This window comes from Lichenostomus cassidix, chromosome 18, assembly GCF_008360975.1.
Source record: "Lichenostomus cassidix isolate B80296 chromosome 18, HeHo_3.0, whole genome shotgun sequence".
Classification (NCBI taxonomy): domain Eukaryota; kingdom Metazoa; phylum Chordata; class Aves; order Passeriformes; family Meliphagidae; genus Lichenostomus; species Lichenostomus cassidix.
The window spans coordinates 10,704,931-10,722,083 of record NC_139498.1 but is presented as its reverse complement, the minus strand read 5'-3'; the positions used below and the strand labels follow the sequence as shown (position 1 = coordinate 10,722,083).

The window sequence follows — 17,153 nt, the reverse complement described above, 5'->3', positions numbered from 1 at the left end:
GCCAATGATAAGAGCCCTGGAGCCAAGCACAACTTCCATGGTGCAATGGCTGAACACAGGAATGCTGTATTTAGAACAGGCTGATTTCTGGAGTGTCCTGGCCACTGTGGCTGAGTTTGGATTTATCAGTGCCTGCAATGCAATCAGCATTTTGAAGGATATATTTCTTTCCCCACCCAGAGAAAAACTGCTGAGGCACATTTGAGGTTTTTATATAAGGCTCTGGTGCCAGCCTTTTAGGTGTTTTCATGGAAAGATAGTTTGGAGAACTGACATCAGTGGGAAGCACCATTCCCAGGACCTGCTGCACATGGACAGCTCAGATTCTTATCTGGGTCTCATTCTGTAACTGTTCCAAGTTGCTGAGCACGTGGGTCACTTGCAATGCCCAAAAAATGCCCAAAATTCTGAGGGCAGTGGCTGCTGTCCAGGTAGGGGTTAAAGGCCATTAGTTACTGACTTGGCATTTGGTACTTTCTGTGCTCCAGTGAGGAGAAGAGATGGGTGAGGGATTAATTTTTTGGGCTTTTCCTGCTGGCTTAGAGAACCCACCTGAGTCCTTGTCCATATGGAAAGATACAGATTGTCTTGACTTTCGTTGAATGACCATTGGTTTTTAGACATAAATTCTGAATTACAACACTAACTAAAAGTATATTGATAATATTGGATATTTATTGTACTGGATACAAAATTCTGATTTATAAAGCCAAAAGAACGAAAAGCTCGGATCACAATTAAAGCATATTTCTGTCCCCTTGTATTTAAAAATTAGATTATATGGTCTATATTACTGCATCTTTCTGAAGAAGATTAATGTAACTGATCTCTCCCTTCTTGTCACATCTCATTGTAAAGGGTTTCCCTGCACCCTGTGGAGAAATCAGTGTGTCCTGATAGTGGCTGATATTGTTTAGAGGCTGGGTGTGATACGGGTCAGATGTTGTCTCCATGGATGGGAAGGGGTTTGTGTGGGCAGTGGAGATGGGAACCAATTCAAAGAACATGGGAAGCAAATTCTCCCCTGTAGATGGTAAATGCAGATAAACAAATCCTGGTTCCAAGTACAAATACCAGAGGTGCAGGGAAGCCAAAGAGCCTTTGTGGGTTAGGAGGATGGAGAAGCTGTACTTGGAGAATCATTCCATGCTCACCAGATTGGGAAGGAGCCTTTCTGCTGAGAGGGCAGAGGTTCATAAGCAATCTCTTAAAGTTCAGCTTCACCTCTGATCTGAGCTTTTCAGTATCTTGGCTTTATAATAATCTAGAATTTTCTATCCAAACCCCAGCAGTAATAAAACCTGAGTTAAGATAGTCAGGATTTTCTCCAGTCACACCTTTTATATGGCCCTTTCTCATTATAAACAATCAAGAAGGTGTCCCTGCCCATGGCAGGGCTTGGAACTAGGTGATACTTAAGGTCCCTTCCAACACAAACCATCCTGTGATCCTCAGCTGAATTGTGCTTATTTTCAAGTGCAACGTGTGTCAAGCTGAAACAGTGTGACCCAGTCCTACCCTTCGATGTGACAGAGCTTGTTTTGGAAGTGGGTTGGGTTTCTTCAGAGGAAGCTCAGAAGTGCTGGCTGCAGCCTCCTGCAGTGGCTCAGCAGAAGTGATGGTTAGGATTACATCTGCTGTGGTTTATTGGTATTATTCTTACCTAAACTACAGTTTATTACTGGCTGGAAAGGCTGGGACAGTAAATTCCATGTCCCTGGTCTCTGCAAGGAGCTGAGTGTGGTATTTGGAGTACTTTGAGAGGGGGGGACCCTCCTTCCTAAAACTGTAATATCCTTTATAGTATTGTCTGTCACTGTACCAAGCTCATGGCTACTTATTACTTTCAAGTTCATGTTTTGTTTTATTTGTTTGTTTGTTTTAAAGATCCTGATAGCACTTTCTGCTTGTCCCCTGAGGTTGTGAGTTTTGTCTGATGTGCTGATGCATATTTTATACTCAAAGCACAGAAATGCTCCTGTTTGTAGCTCAAGTCAAAGGAATGCTCAGTTTGTGACACTCCCCTAATTTCACTGGTTGTGTGTCAGTTCATGAACCCTTCTAGCAAATGCATATCCAGTCAAAGAGTGTCTGCAATAAAGAGCAGTAATAGCAGTTTTAATACTAAAGAAAAAATAATGTAGCAGAAGCGCTTATATATTGGTATGAAAATCTGTTTTCCAATGCTGATTTGAAAAAAATAGCATTTTATTTTCATTTTGACAGTAAAAGAAGCTGTCAGATGACAAAGATAAGGGACCAAGTACTTACTGGGTGGTGTGGAGAGCTTCCTGCTAAAGGGCAACACTTCCCTGGACCTAAAAATACCTTCGGCGTCACTGTCATTTTTAGAAGTGTGGAATCATAACCAGCCAACCTCCTGAGCCATGTGTTTAGGGAAAGGGATTGATGCAACAGGAATCTGTAGGGCTGGCGTGGGTAATGCACTATTTAAATAATGAAATGACATCAGGAGGGTTCTTGCTGTTAAAGTGCACTGATGCCTGTGGTGTTATTCTGTATAAAATGCTTGGAATCACGGAATGGTTTGGGTTGGGAGGGACCTTAAAGATTATCCAATTCCAACCCCTGGCCCTGGGCAGGGACACCTTCCAGTAACCCAGGGTGCTCCAAGCCCTGTCCAGCCTGACCTTGGACACTGCCAGGGATGGGGAGTCCTCAGCTCCCTGGACAATGTGACAAACCCCCTGTTTCATGCTGGCACAGCTGCCTGAATCGAGCCAGTTTTTAAGCATCTTCAGTGTGATGGATGTGATGTGTGATGTCCCCATCCTGTCCTTTTTTCCCTGGAGATAAGGGATGTTCCCTTTGAAAAGAGCTGTACTTGAGCTCTTACATGAGCTGCCACTTCCTGAAATGCAGCGTTCCCTGTGCTCCCCAAGGACATCCAGCTGTGTCCCTGCGGAGAGGTGTGCCAGCCGTGGGGACAGAGCCCCTGGGGGCTGGGACTGTCCCAGGGCACAGTGCAGCAGCTTGGGTTGGCACAGCCCGGCTCAGGAGCTGCTCCTGCAGGCTCTCAGCTCTGTTCCCTTGTTCCCTCTGTTCCCCTGCAGTTGCACAGAAGCTCTGCCACCTGCTGGGGATGAACGTCATGGAGTTCACCCGTGCCATCCTCACCCCCCGCATCAAAGTGGGCAGGGACTACGTCCAGAAAGCCCAGACCAAAGAACAGGTGAGGTTTAAAAGGGGCTTCAAAGACCAAAGCTGCCTCATCCTCATTAGCTCCTAACAAAGAACGTTGGCATTGATTATTTGCTGCTCTGTTTAAGCTTTATGAAATGTTCTTATATGGTAAAAATCAGTGGTGGAATAGAAGAAACCTTTTCCTTGACTTTCTCCTGATTTCATCCTTTAATGTTGTGACATTATCAAATACTTGGAGACCTTTTGTTTTTATGGAACAGTTTAGAAAGAAATTTTTCTTACCATTGATCAAACTCCAGACTGTTCCTACTGCTTGTTTTCATTCCTCACTGGTATTAACTCCATCCAACTTCTTCTTTTACCGCGTTATTTGTGATAACATCCATGTCTGTGTCCTTTTGATGGCTTTTCCAGGGTAAATAAATTTTCCTGTTTGGATTTTCAGGCGGACTTTGCAGTGGAAGCTTTGGCAAAGGCCACCTACGAGCGCCTCTTCCGCTGGCTCGTTCACCGCATCAACAAAGCCTTGGACAGGACCAAACGGCAGGGAGCTTCTTTCATTGGAATCCTGGATATTGCTGGATTTGAAATCTTCGAGGTACTTGGAAAGATCCCTAGCCTGGTTTTCCTTTTCCCCGTTTTTGTGGGCTCAGGACACACTGCAGAGCCACTGAAAGCAGCGAGGTTACACCAGGGGTATGTTTGGGGTGTACAAAAGCTTTGACAACCCAAAATTACAGTGCCAAAAGTCCTGATTTAGTCTTTAATCCTTCTTTTATGTGTGATGGTTGTTCCTACTATAATTTATCTAATGGAGATTTGTATAATTGAACTTTGCAGAGTTTTGGAGAATTTCCTTATAAAGTCAATTTTTTGACTTCCACATCTGTGATATCTTGTCACTGAGTCATCCTTGCATATTAATGTTATTCTTGTAGCTGAACTCCTTTGAGCAGCTCTGCATTAACTACACCAACGAGAAGCTGCAGCAATTATTCAACCACACCATGTTTATCCTGGAGCAAGAGGAATATCAGCGAGAGGGGATCGAGTGGAATTTCATTGATTTTGGCCTGGATCTGCAGCCTTGCATTGACTTAATTGAAAGACCTGTAAGTTTGCACATGAATAATGCTCTGAGGAGGAGAGCTTGGACTGCTGAGTGTGTCTTTTATTGCCTGCAAATGAGACATTTCTTGTGGAGCTGTCATTAAAAGGGAATTAACTGGAATGCTGAAGTTCAAATCTAAAATACTGTCTATTGTTAATAAAAGGGTTTATCCAGAGGGGATTATGCCCTTATGTCAGTGTGAAACACTGAGCTCAAATATGAAGCTGCTATTTTTATACTTTTTCCCTGGTACTAATGAAGTCATTAATCCTGTAACTGTCATTAAAATGTGCTGCTGTGGTGTAGGAGCTTTGGGACTCAGGTAGAAAGTTTTTCCAAGACTTGTGGTAAACTTCTTTCATTTGAAATCAATAGCAAAACTCCTTAAACTTCCTGTGGAGTAGAGTTTCCCCCAGAAAACTGCCTTGCAAATAGGAAAACAGGATCTTAACGTTGGTTTTAGTCACTGTGGTTTTTAACATCCTCCTCTGGCTGCTCAATTTATGGAAGCTGAAGAGGCCTTGAAAGAGCAGGAGGAGCAGATGGGGTGAGCAGAGATTGTTACTCCTGAATGTTTATTGTTCTTTGCACCTCAGAAGGTGTCACCTTTTAAATTAAACCTGGCCCATTGCAGTTGATCCTCCCTGCCTTTGTCTGTGTGTATCCTGGGCTGCAGGGGAGCTCCCAGTGCTGCCATGAAGCCTGACCAGCAGGAAAGCTGCATTCCTATTTTTTTGTGGGAAAAGGGAGATCTTATTTCAGTTATCAAAGGTCTGCACTTTGTGTGTGGAACTTGGAAAGTTCTGCCTCCTTGGAAGGTAAAATCCAAAAAGCCTCAGGGGACAAGTGTGGCTGCCCTCAGTGTGCACCTTCAGGTGAATATCCTAAAACACCCCAAGTTAGTTATTAATTTAAAGGCAAACCTCAGTACCCTTGCAGTTGTTCTGTAAATGTGATGCCAGGTAGGAGGTACCTTGAAACATCTCTCTCCAAATGTGTGAACTCTGCATTCCCTTAGAACTCTTTAAGTATAAATCCTTACAAAGCAAGGCTCTGGTGAGCACTGCACCAGCTCAGTGGTGTCTCCATGGACGTTGGAATGAGTTTGTCTGAACCATTCTTCTTGACCTGCATTCCCCACAGCTTGTTTCAACTGAAATTAGGCTTGAATCAGTTTGGACTGCCCTTATTGTGATTTTCAGTGGTGTGGTGTAAATATTAAACGTACAAAAAACGTGAACACAGATTATCAAACTGTATTTCAGGCAAATCCTCCTGGTGTGTTGGCATTACTGGATGAAGAATGCTGGTTCCCTAAAGCTACTGACAAGACATTTGTGGAAAAATTGGTCCAAGAGCAAGGAACTCATTCCAAGTTCCAAAAACCAAGACAACTAAAGGACAAAGCAGACTTCTGCATTATTCACTATGCAGGCAAGGTAAGGGTTAAGCATGAAATTCTTGATTAGAAAGGTTGGTTTGGGGAAAGTACTCTGCTTTCCTTCCAAAGCTTTTATGGAAAAATACACAACTTTTGCCTTGGTTGAAGCAGAACCATGCTAATCGGAAGAGTTTTTGTTGGATTTTGGGAATTTTAGGGCTGTCTGGCTGGGACCAGAGACACCAACTTATGTTGATATCAGTGAGTTTTCAGCTGCTGAGCTGGGGTTTATTTGGAAACCACAGGTTTGACTCTTTAAAGATAAGAGCTTTGTGTTCTTTATAGAACCAAGTGTTTAAATGTAAATACCGTAGAGAAATTAAAAAAATTCATGCTGCAGCACATCCTAATTTACTCTCTGGTAATTTAGATAAAATAATTGGTGTCTATCCTAGAGCTGGTTTTACATCTTCACAGTGGAGCCTTATTTTGGCAATAAACTGGGCAGCAAGTGAACACCCAGCTATCAGTGAGCAAGAAGTCAGATTGCTGAATTATTGAGGAAACTCCCAGTTACTCTTTCAAAAGAATAACAAACTTTTGTGGTACTTTGAACTGTTCTGAGAAGGTTCAGCAAGCCAACTGTGGACACCCAAGGTTGTTCCCTGAGTTTGGAGGTCTTTTCCAGCTTTTGTGATTTTGTGATTCTGAGCATTGAGAGTAATAGGAAAACACCACTGTTGTTTGATGCTGATAAATAGCAATCTAAAGCTGGTTGTCCCCTGACCCTGTGCCCCTTGGCTGCTCCTCAGGTGGACTACAAGGCAGATGAGTGGCTGATGAAGAACATGGACCCCCTGAATGACAACGTGGCCACACTCCTGCACCAGTCCTCAGACAAATTTGTGGCTGAGCTTTGGAAAGATGGTAAGAGATCCTACTCTGAGCACAGACTGTTGGTGATTTTACCTTGCTGGATGAGTTGTTTGGGGGTATTTTTGTGCCTGTTCCCTCCTCACCCTCCACTTCTCCTTGTAAATATCTACAGCATTTTCTCTCTTATTTAGTGCCCAAAATACACCAAGGAGGCTGAGTTGCACCTCTGGTCCCTTGCACATGAACCATTTCTGAGTAGCTGCTTCTCATGTTCATTATTGGAACTGATATTCACTTATTACTTGTTTCTCTGTCCAGTTTCATGTAGAATCTTGTCCAAAGCTCTTGGTTGGGACTTGCTGCAGTGGAGTCCCAAGTGTGAGCAGCTGGAGAGGTTCTGGCTGTTGATAACACACTGACTCCTGTGAGCACCAGCACGGGTGATTCCTGTGCAGTGGTGGGTGCTACTCTGCAAATCCACATCTCCTAGAATTAATTTCATTAACAGCCATAGCAGTGCTGAGATATTGCATATTCAAATCAAGTGTATTCCTATTTTAGCTGTACGCTGCTGCTCAGCCAGGTTACCTGCACATCACCTGACACTATTTATCAGTACTTTTACCTAAATACTCCAAGAAGCAGAAACATCCAAATAAATACTAATCAGGGACTTCCCCATTCTAGTTTTTAACATCACAATACATTAATTAGATTATATTTATATGTCACAGAATATAACTCCTGCAGTTTGTTACTTGAGGAGGAAATGCAGCTTGTGATGTAGATGGTGCTGGAGGTTAATACTGAGTTTCCCTCTTGGTACAGCCACAGAGAGCAGCTCTAATGAATCTGTAAAGAACTTTTTGGTTGGGGATCTGCTCCTTTGGAGTCCACACACAGAGGCAATACCGTTTTGGTCCAAATACTCCAACCCTGTTCCCACAGCCAATTGAAATGTGCATGGAAAATGTTGTGGCCTAACTGCTTTTGTAGCACAGTGAAGTGTGTTTGCAATTGATGAACCTGTTGTTTTTACTAACTCAAGTGTCTTGTGTATCTGCTCTTCTGTCTTTCTGTTTCTGCTGTTTCTCTGCCTTAGAGATTCAGAATATTCAGAGAGCCTGTTTCTATGACAATATTACTGGTCTTCATGAGCCACCAGGTGAATGGATATAAAACAGTAGGCCTACTAAAGGCAGGGCTGTTGTACCTACAGGAGAACCATTTTTGCTCGTAGGCTTGCATGAACTTCTCATTTCATGCTGAATTTAGGTAAAACCCCCCAGCCCCTGTTGGGCCCCCAGTGCATTCCTGTCCAGCTGCTGCTGCACACACACAAAGCATCTCCAGTTATGCATTGCAGATGAAAAGGTTTGGTGCTTCCTAGTTCCATGAGGAGATGTAGAATTGCCTCTAAGTGACAATTCTGGGAGCTCCAAGCATTTGAGAGAATGCATAAGCTTTGTAACACTATCAAGCTTCTTTCTGCAGTCCAACATTGACAAAACTCTGGGATGTTTTAGGATGTGGCTGTGTCCTTTTGGGAGGAGAGCTCAAGAATGTTTTGAAGTATCAGAATGAGTGCTGCAGTTTTAGTGGGGGTAGGAAGTGCAATAAATTCCTTCCAGCCTTGTTGGAATTGTTCTTTTATTTAAAAACCTCTTCGTTTTAATATTCCCCTTTTTATAAGCTGCAGGTGTTTTTTGAGTTATTGAGAAATCAATAAATGCACTTGGAATGTCTTTGAAGACACTTCAGATATTTAATTCAACCTTCTCATCCTTCTTGGATTCCTCTCCCAAGTTTAGAAATACGTGGATGTGAAGACTTTGTGTTTATCTTTCACTATTTCTGATACATCCTATCCCTGAGGAAACTAGTGGTGTTCCTAAAGGAATTCCTGGAAGGCTTTGTTTCAGGGGCTTCAGCAGGGGCTGATGGTCTAGTCATGCAGCTCCACATTTATTTTGAAACTGTGGGCAAAGCTTACATTGAACTCCAATAAACCTGTTTAAAATATAAATCACCCTCCTACAGCTGGAGCACAGAGGAGAGCAAAACAAAACTGTGCAAGATCAGATCTATTTGCTAAATTGTAGAAAGTATGTGGTGAAAAAAGCTGAGTGGTTGCAGTTAGTGGGGCCTGGTGGGTGCAGGTTTCCAGTATTGACAGCCATTTCATCCTCTATAAAACTGATTCCCTGTAATCTCCATCCCATGTCTGATTAGGAACTTAATTCTGCTTCAAAATGAATATTTGGGGTATGATCTTACAAACACCTTGCCACCTATTATTTTCCTAACTTGAGTAAGTTTAATTCTTGTGTTCAAAACCCCGTGGAGGATCTGGGCTCTGCTCTACCCACAAGACTTACAACTGATTATTCAAACTTACTGCCCTGTGTCTTTCAGCTTTTAATTTTCCTTTTTTGTTCTTTTTTTAATAGACCTTTCAGCAGTTGAGTACAAGGAAGAAGTTAAATAGTGTCACTTATTTGTCAGATAATTCTGGTAGCAAAGCATAATTCCCTCTGCTTTGGTTTAAATGAATTTGAAGATAACATGACAAAACTGAAGCTCTAGCCTACAAATAGTTGCTTGTTTCTGGCTGTCCAGAATGGATTCCATGGGGAACTCACAAATGTTGAGATTTGCTCAGTCCTAAGAAGTACCAGCTATAATTATTGAGGTGTTAAGTCACCTGTGTGTTTTTTAGTGAACTGTTTCCATAATTCTTGACATGCCCATGGAATCACCTGCAAGGTTCTAATGATGGCAGTCACATTTCTAATTTGTGCTTCTGAAAAACAAATCCTTGAGATCCTTACCCCAAATGTGCAGTAAAATCAAAGAAAAATCTCTTTCGTGATGCTTTATGGTAGCTTTGAAGTGGAGTTTTCCTGGTTTGAAACATATCTTTTGGGTAGGGAGCTCTTTGCAGGTGTATTTAAAATGGGAAGAACTCTTTCAAATAGCAGCTGAGCAGAAGTCTGGCAGATACTTTTTCTTCCCCTGTTGTTACTGAAATAACACTCTTCTGTAAATTACTGTTAAAACATTAATTAAACTCAGGTCTTATCTATATCATTGCCATAAGTGACTTTTGCTTTTAAGCAAATATACACAGATATGTATATCCAAAAGATCAACCCAGAAATAATTTGCACTGTAAGAACTCAGATAGAAAGCTGCCTGGAAGCTGGGATTTATATCTCTATAAAACTGACTTAAATACCGAAAATAGCTTTCCTGGTCATGTAGAACTGCAAGTAAAGAGCTGGATATTTCAGTCTGTACCTCCCGAAGCTCCACTCGTGCTGGATAAGTTTGTGGCTTTGGTCCCCAAGCTTTGCACAGTGTCCCCAGTCCCGCTGCGGCTGCCTCCCTCCGCCGGCACCTCCCGGCCTTGTCCCGCCAAGCTTCCGCTGCAGCACTCCTGCTCCTCTCCCCCCTGCTCCTCCCTGCCAGCCCCCAAGGCCACTCAGCCCTTCCCTCTGTCCCTGCCAGTGGATCGCATCGTGGGGCTGGACCAGGTCACGGGCATCACGGAGACAGCCTTCGGCTCGGCCTACAAGACCAAGAAGGGCATGTTCCGCACGGTGGGGCAGCTCTACAAGGAGTCCCTGACCAAGCTGATGGCCACTCTGCGCAACACCAACCCCAACTTCGTGCGCTGCATCATCCCCAACCACGAGAAGAGGGTATGGGCTGCATGACTCTTGCCTTTTTTTAGTCCTTTATTGCCCTGTCCAGGCCTTTCTTCTCTGATCACAGTTTTGTTGTCACACTGAGCAATATCCCCTCAGTATTCCCTGCACATCTCCTTCTTTAGACAGCTGGCTTTGAAGAGAGCAGCCTGCAAAACTGAAACGACAGTTTTCCACTAATAGAAATTAAAAATCATCTTTGTTTTGTTTTGTCCAGGCTGGAAAACTGGACCCACATCTGGTTCTAGATCAGCTCCGGTGCAACGGGGTTTTGGAAGGAATAAGGATCTGTCGGCAAGGATTCCCCAACAGGATAGTGTTCCAGGAATTCAGACAGAGGTAACAGCAGGAACAGACTTTTGAGTTCTTAGGAGCTAAAGTTCCTTGTAAAATGAATGAAGACCTCACACTCCTCCCTCTTCCCACAACCCAGCTCATAGAAAATCAAAACCTGTGTGTGAGGCCTTGAACTTCAAGTGTTTAACTGCTACAAGTTATTCTAAAGACAGTAGGGAAAGGGAAACAATCTGAAATTGGCTGCTGGAAAAACCTCCTGGAGAAATTCCCTGTGCACTTGGGAACTATAGTTAATGCTATAAATTTATACTATAAATCATATTGCTTATTTTTGAATGTAAAGGTGTTTTTTTCATTTGCCTTAAAGGTATGAGATCCTCACTCCCAATGCAATTCCCAAAGGTTTCATGGATGGTAAGCAAGCCTGTGAGCGTATGGTAAGTGTTCATAGCTAAATGTTGTCAAAACATTGAAAAAATCCTCCAAAAATGATGCTTTTCTTGGTGTAACAGCAATGTCATCACCTGTCTGTTTAGATCAGAGCCTTAGAGCTGGACCCCAACTTGTACAGAATTGGACAGAGCAAGATCTTCTTCCGAGCTGGAGTCTTGGCACACTTGGAAGAAGAGCGAGACCTGAAGATCACAGACATCATCATCTTCTTCCAGGCAGTGTGCAGAGGATACCTGGCCAGGAAGTGAGTGTGCTCCTGGGGTTGGATCTTCTTCTGGGTCTCTCAAGCCTCTCTGATAGGGACCTGTGCATTAAAACTTCAATTTCAGGACAGATTTCCTTAGTGTGTTGCCTGATGGACTGTAATTGTATCCTGGGTATTAAGTGAACTTTTGCCAATTAAGAATTTGCACCTTTCATTCCTTAACAATATCTCCTTTGCTTGCTCTTGCCATTGTGGCACACACAGCTCTTTATGGTGGCTGCAAAGGAGATCTCTCCTCCTGGCCCACTGGGGGTTCCTGGAAGTACTCTGGGAAGATGCTTTTTTGAAAAATTAAAGTAGCTAATCCATCCTGATTTTGTCTTTATAAGAAAAAAGCCTGTTGAGAGTAAGAACAAATAGCATATGTAATTATTGGAAATGGTGAGTCCAGCTCTTGCTCTGACTCTTTATATGAGCAAGGGATTATAAATTCAGTATAGTTACTGAAACTTATCAATAAACCTATTTATGGTCTGCAACTCTAGAGTTTGTTAACCTAAAAATTAAATGGTGATCAGCTTTATTTAACACAAACTTTTTGCTCTGTCTTCAGGGCCTTTGCAAAGAAGCAACAGCAGCTGAGTGCACTGAAAATCCTGCAGAGGAATTGTGCTGCATATTTGAAGCTGAGGCACTGGCAGTGGTGGAGAGTCTTCACCAAGGTTCCTTCATTTCTGTTCTATTCTGTTTTATTCACCTATAAATAGATGAGTGCAGGTTCTCACTCTTTCACTTCAAACCTCTGCAGGTGAAGCCTCTTCTTCAGGTCACTCGTCAGGAAGAAGAACTTCAAGCCAAGGATGAGGAGCTGATGAAGGTGAAAGAAAAACAAACAAAAGTGGAGGCAGAACTTGAGGAAATGGAGAGGAAACATCAACAGGTTTGTGTCCAAGATCAGCTTCTGATGTGTAGGACATGAATTGTGCTCTGTCCCATGTGAGGGAGCCAGGCTGGGGAGCAAAAGAGAATCAGGTGATTCTCACTCAGCTGGAGTGTGGAACAGGAAGATACAGCATGAGCTGTTCCCCCAGGGATGTAGAAACATGTTAACAAAATTAAATTTTATGGCCTTTCCTCATTTAAAGGAGAAATTCAGTGGCAGTTGTCACTCTGTGCCTGGGCTGGGCAAGCTGTGGGCAGACAGTTGGCACAACTCTACAGATTTGGTGGCTTTCTGTGGTGGCATCACAGTGTTGGTGGATAAGGGAAGAGCAGCTGATGTCAACTACCTGGACATGTGCATGTGGCACTGTCCCACATGGCATCCTGGTCCCTAAAGTGGAGACATGGAGCTCATCACTCAGTGGATGAGGAATTGGCTGGGTGGGGACACTCCAAGAGTGACAGTCAGTGGCTCCATGTGCAGTGGCATCCTCAGGGATGGGGACTGGGACTGGCCACAAGCTGTGTGTCCCAGTGACTCCAGGTGCCAGGATCAGCCCATGGCACTGCTCTGCCACCTTGCAGGATGAGTGCAGGAAACAGTCCAGAAGCACTGCTGGAGCCAAAGCTGGTGTCTTCTGGACTGCTGCTAAAGACCTTTCTTTGGTTTGGGATGTGGAGCTGGGAGTCAGGAATTGGAGCAGCACTTGGCCTTGAAATACCTCTGTAGTTGTCACAGGTATAATCTCTCATGAGAGACTTTGAAGTGTCATTTTTAAAGCTTTACTGCCTTTTGTATTTGCAGGTTCTGGAGGAGAAGAACATCCTTGCAGAGCAGCTCCAGGCTGAGACAGAGCTCTTTGCAGAGGCTGAGGAGATGAGGGCTCGCTTGGCTGCCAAAAAGCAAGAGTTGGAAGAAATTCTTCATGATTTGGAATCCAGGGTTGAGGAGGAGGAGGAAAGAAACCAAATACTGCAGAATGAGAAGAAGAAAATGCAGGGCCATATCCAGGTATGGTTCTCAGTGACTGGAGATGGAGAAGTAGGATGGGGAAACTCCCTCAGCAGCTCTACAGGACAGAAAAATTTGGCTCCTGAGTGGATTAAGATGAATTTTTTTTGTTCTCTCTCACACATCAGTGTGATGAGCTTTGTGTGATCTCCAGGCACGGGAGGGTGAGGAAGGAAAGGAAGGTCAGGCTGCTCATGCCTAGTCAGTGTGTGCTGAGAATTGATTAAAGGCAGCAAAGTGCTTCTTAGAGGACAGAACCAGGAATGACTCCATGGGGACTACAGACAGACTGATGGGGTGGTGTCACTTGGGAAAGAAATGTTCTTTTTGGACTGAAATCCAGTGAGCATCAGGAAGAATATTCCTCATTTGACTTTACTAAGACAATGTCATTCCCTCCAAGTTACTTGGTTGAGGTTTTTTTGTGCAAATCAAATTATTTAGATGCTTCCTTTTGAATAATGGGGTCCCTGAAAAAGGGAGTAGTTGAGAACTTACCTGTCTTTCAAAGGGGAAATAAATTCCACATCTCACAGCTCTTGATACCTTTTCATAAATGTCCATTAGTGTGTGGCTGAGAATCATAATTAAACACACAAATGGGTAGAAGTACAGGGCATTATTGCTTTTTTAGCTCTTTGTGCCAATATCTGAACTGGCTCAGCTGTGATATTGTAATAAGGTGAGCTGTTTCCTGTGGAATTCCTTCCCAGAGCCTGGAATTTTTCCACCAGGTGCCCCATTCAGGTGCAATGTGCTGGGAAGTCTCTTGACATCAAGTCTGATCTGATTTGGCTGTCATTATTGACAATTTTTTTAATTTATCATTGGAATTAGGGAGGTGAAGGACTGTGGAAGTGTGTGTGTTTCCTAGACAGCACATTTCACCCAAAGCTGAAATACAGAGCATCAAAAATTCCATGTGTATCCCAAGGCCCTTGATTTCCTCACCAGATCATTGATCCTGTAAATGAATCTAACAAAAAAAAAAGGGGGGGGTGGGTTTAGTGTGTGTTAGGGCAAGAGACTTTGTGAAATAACACATCTTTGTCACTGAGTTAAAAAAGTAAATGTTACCACATGGATAACCTGGAAAATGCACAGATGCAGTTGCCTCTCTTCCCAGGACCTGGAGGAACAGCTTGATGAGGAGGAGGGAGCTCGGCAGAAGCTGCAGCTTGAAAAAGTGACAGCTGAAGCAAAGATCAAGAAGATGGAGGAAGAGATCCTACTGCTGGAGGACCAAAATTCCAAATTTCTGAAGGTGAGACCAGTGTGCAGGGTGGAGATGCTGCAGGTGAGGAGTAGTGGTGCCAAGGGGCAGCTCTGAAAGCTGCTGGCACATTGTGTGTGACATTTGCACCTGGACACCTGGAGCTTGAACAGGGCAAAGCTGAGACACTGGAGATGAGTTTGGACTGACATTGCAGTTTGTCATGCACTCTTCCCAGTTCCATGACTCTTCCAAATCTTAGAGCTGGAAAAGCTCTTTATAGCTCTATTGTTCTCTACAAACAGATTTCCAAATGCTATTCTGTGTGCTGAATTCCAGGGCTCTCTTGGAAAATAAGTGTTTGTGTTTCTAAACAATTCCAATTGATCTTAATATTGACAATCACTTGAAATGAAATCTGTATTAGATTTGTGTATGAGACTCCCACCATGGGTTTTGTACATTCCTATATCTGCATTGTTTAGGGACCCTTAAATTCTGTTTTACAAGTTATTTTTCCTCCCCTTTCTCCTCCCCAGGAAAAGAAGTTGATGGAGGATCGAATTGCTGAATGCTCTTCTCAGCTGGCTGAAGAAGAAGAAAAAGCCAAAAACTTGGCCAAACTGAAGAACAAGCAGGAAATGATGATCACTGATTTGGAAGGTTTGTTCTGCCTGGAATGGCCTGTGAAGAGCTTGGCCATGCTGCCAGGAGGGAATGGATCACTGGGGATGCAGAGCCTGCTCAGCCTGTGCAGTGTAACCTGAGCTGGACATACTCAATAGCTGCTGCTTCAGCCAATTCCTGAAGGAAACTTGTGTCTCTTGCAAGACCTGTTGCATCTGGCTGCTCAGTCTGTCTCCTGTTGAACTTGCTAGGTTTTCATTTTTGAGAATCCATTTCCTTCATAGGCACACTCAGATATTCCTGCTGTTGCCTGGATCCATTAGCACCCAGGGAAATCATCCTGGCTCCTGGGGAGTTGCTCCACTTTTCTGTAACAACATCAGAGCAATGTATTTCTGTAGGAATGGCAGAAGACACTCTTTAGGATTCCAGGATTGTTTTTTAATAAGCGAATCTCAATGGTTTTGCTTTTCTTAATGTTCTATCTGCATTATATGTATCGATATATTTTATTTTGTTTTATAGTGTTTTGTTGTTATTGAGCAGCCTGGTCTAGTGGAAGGTGTCCTGCCCAAGGCAGGGGCTTGGAATGAGATGAGCTTTAAGGTCCCTTCCAATCCAAACCTTCCATGATTCATCTAAAATGATTCCATTCCTTTAGCCATTTATTGCTGGTTGTTTTGCCAGTGTTGTCACAAGCTAAACCTGCCCCATATGCAACCTTTCTTGATTTTATGGTTGGGTTTTTTTTTAAATTACTATAGATACTGTGCAACATTAATGAGCTGCCAAGTCAAAGTTGCAAAATAATAGACAAAGTTGCTCTCAGTGCCCTAATTTGGAAATAGTTCTTGCACTTGGTGTGTTATGGCCTGTCTTGCTACATATTATAAGGCTGATGTGCTTCTGGAAGAATATCAAAGTTTTACCTTATCTGTGTAGGAAGGTATTGAACTAATAGGAGTAGCAGTGATTGATGAACCTTGTCTTTGACAGTTGTATTCAGAGACCTTAAGATGGGTCTAAGTAAGCTTTACTCCCTGGAAAATAATGCTGGAGTAGCTCTGTGCCTAAATCAGGACTAGGAACTTGACAGATGTGTTTGGTTATGCTGCCATTCCAAGACTGATGACCTTAGAAGTGGAAATTAAAGCTTATATTTAAGGCATGCAATTTCTTGGCTAGGAAAGCAGAGTAAAATGATATTTACTCTTGGAGATGATTCAAGAAGCCATTAAAGTCTTTCTGCTAGAGTCTTGGCACTGCTAGGCACTGATATTTGGGGAAAAAAATTAATTCAGTTAGCTGTGAACTTTCTCAATTACAAAATTGAGTCTTGTGACACTGCTCTAACTGTCACTGACCAGGAACACAATGTAAAAACAGAGGGGAAAGTATAACTCCTTTGGAATGTGAAACTGTTTAGAAAAAAGCAGTGTTACTTTAGGTTGTCTGGAAAATCCCAGATAGCCCAGGGTGGCTCTGAGGTGCATCTTGACCAGGGCTCCCTTTCCACAGAGAAGATCCTGATCCAGAAGGAGGCTTAGGAAGGGTGTGAGGGGAATCTCTGCACTGAGAACCCACAAAGTACTGAACAAGGGTGATGAGAAATGCAGTAACTCCTGCTGTCACATTGAATTCTCAGTGTATGCCAGTGCATTGAGAGCTGTGCTAAAGCTCTGCTCAGCAGAACCTTCTGTGGCTGAGATCTGTTCCATCCCTGCTCATCAGCTGATGTGGGCAGCACAGCCAGGACCTGTCTTACTGTGCCACCAGAGCCAAGTCAGTGTTTGATTGCTGTGGCACTGCTGATGGAATAGTTGTCCCAAAGAATTCCTTAGGGCAGGAATATCCCAGCTGCACAGTGAAATTACTGGGAGGAAGCTGTCAGGGTTGCAGAGTTTTGCTAAGTATTGATGGGCTGTGATTAAGCAGCACAGATACTTGCAAAAGTGGTTTATTCAAGTTTTCTTTGAGCTACACTATTTTCCAGTAGACCTTTTGGAGCCTGGCCTAGCCCTTCCAAAGCCATGCAGGCCAGCATTTGTTCCAGTCCATGATTTATCTTCTTTTTTTGAGTGTTGATGTCTGTGATTATCTGGCCTAAGAGCTCAGGCTGCTCTGTCAGATCCCATTCCTTATTTTCTACCAAGATGTTTCT

At 43.3% G+C, this 17,153-nt stretch overlaps 1 protein-coding gene across 4 annotated transcripts in view; it reads left to right on the top strand.

Moving 5' to 3' along the window:
• The window catches only part of MYH10 (myosin heavy chain 10), a 95,784-nt gene that overhangs the window by 62,795 nt on the left and 15,836 nt on the right, over nt 1-17,153 (top strand). For 2 of the 4 annotated variants that reach the window (XM_085077988.1, XM_085077987.1), the window contains 15 exons: nt 3,075-3,193; nt 3,611-3,763; nt 4,104-4,277; nt 5,542-5,715; nt 6,470-6,584; nt 7,636-7,698; nt 10,044-10,237; nt 10,461-10,582; nt 10,908-10,977; nt 11,077-11,237; nt 11,812-11,920; nt 12,007-12,138; nt 12,946-13,152; nt 14,279-14,416; nt 14,905-15,028. In XM_085077988.1, the coding sequence (XP_084934114.1) occupies nt 3,075-3,193; nt 3,611-3,763; nt 4,104-4,277; nt 5,542-5,715; nt 6,470-6,584; nt 7,636-7,698; nt 10,044-10,237; nt 10,461-10,582; nt 10,908-10,977; nt 11,077-11,237; nt 11,812-11,920; nt 12,007-12,138; nt 12,946-13,152; nt 14,279-14,416; nt 14,905-15,028 (2,055 nt within the window). The remainder of the gene's footprint in view (nt 1-3,074; nt 3,194-3,610; nt 3,764-4,103; nt 4,278-5,541; nt 5,716-6,469; nt 6,585-7,635; nt 7,699-10,043; nt 10,238-10,460; nt 10,583-10,907; nt 10,978-11,076; nt 11,238-11,811; nt 11,921-12,006; nt 12,139-12,945; nt 13,153-14,278; nt 14,417-14,904; nt 15,029-17,153) is intronic. The other 2 variants (XM_085077990.1, XM_085077989.1) reach the window with 1 other exon arrangement.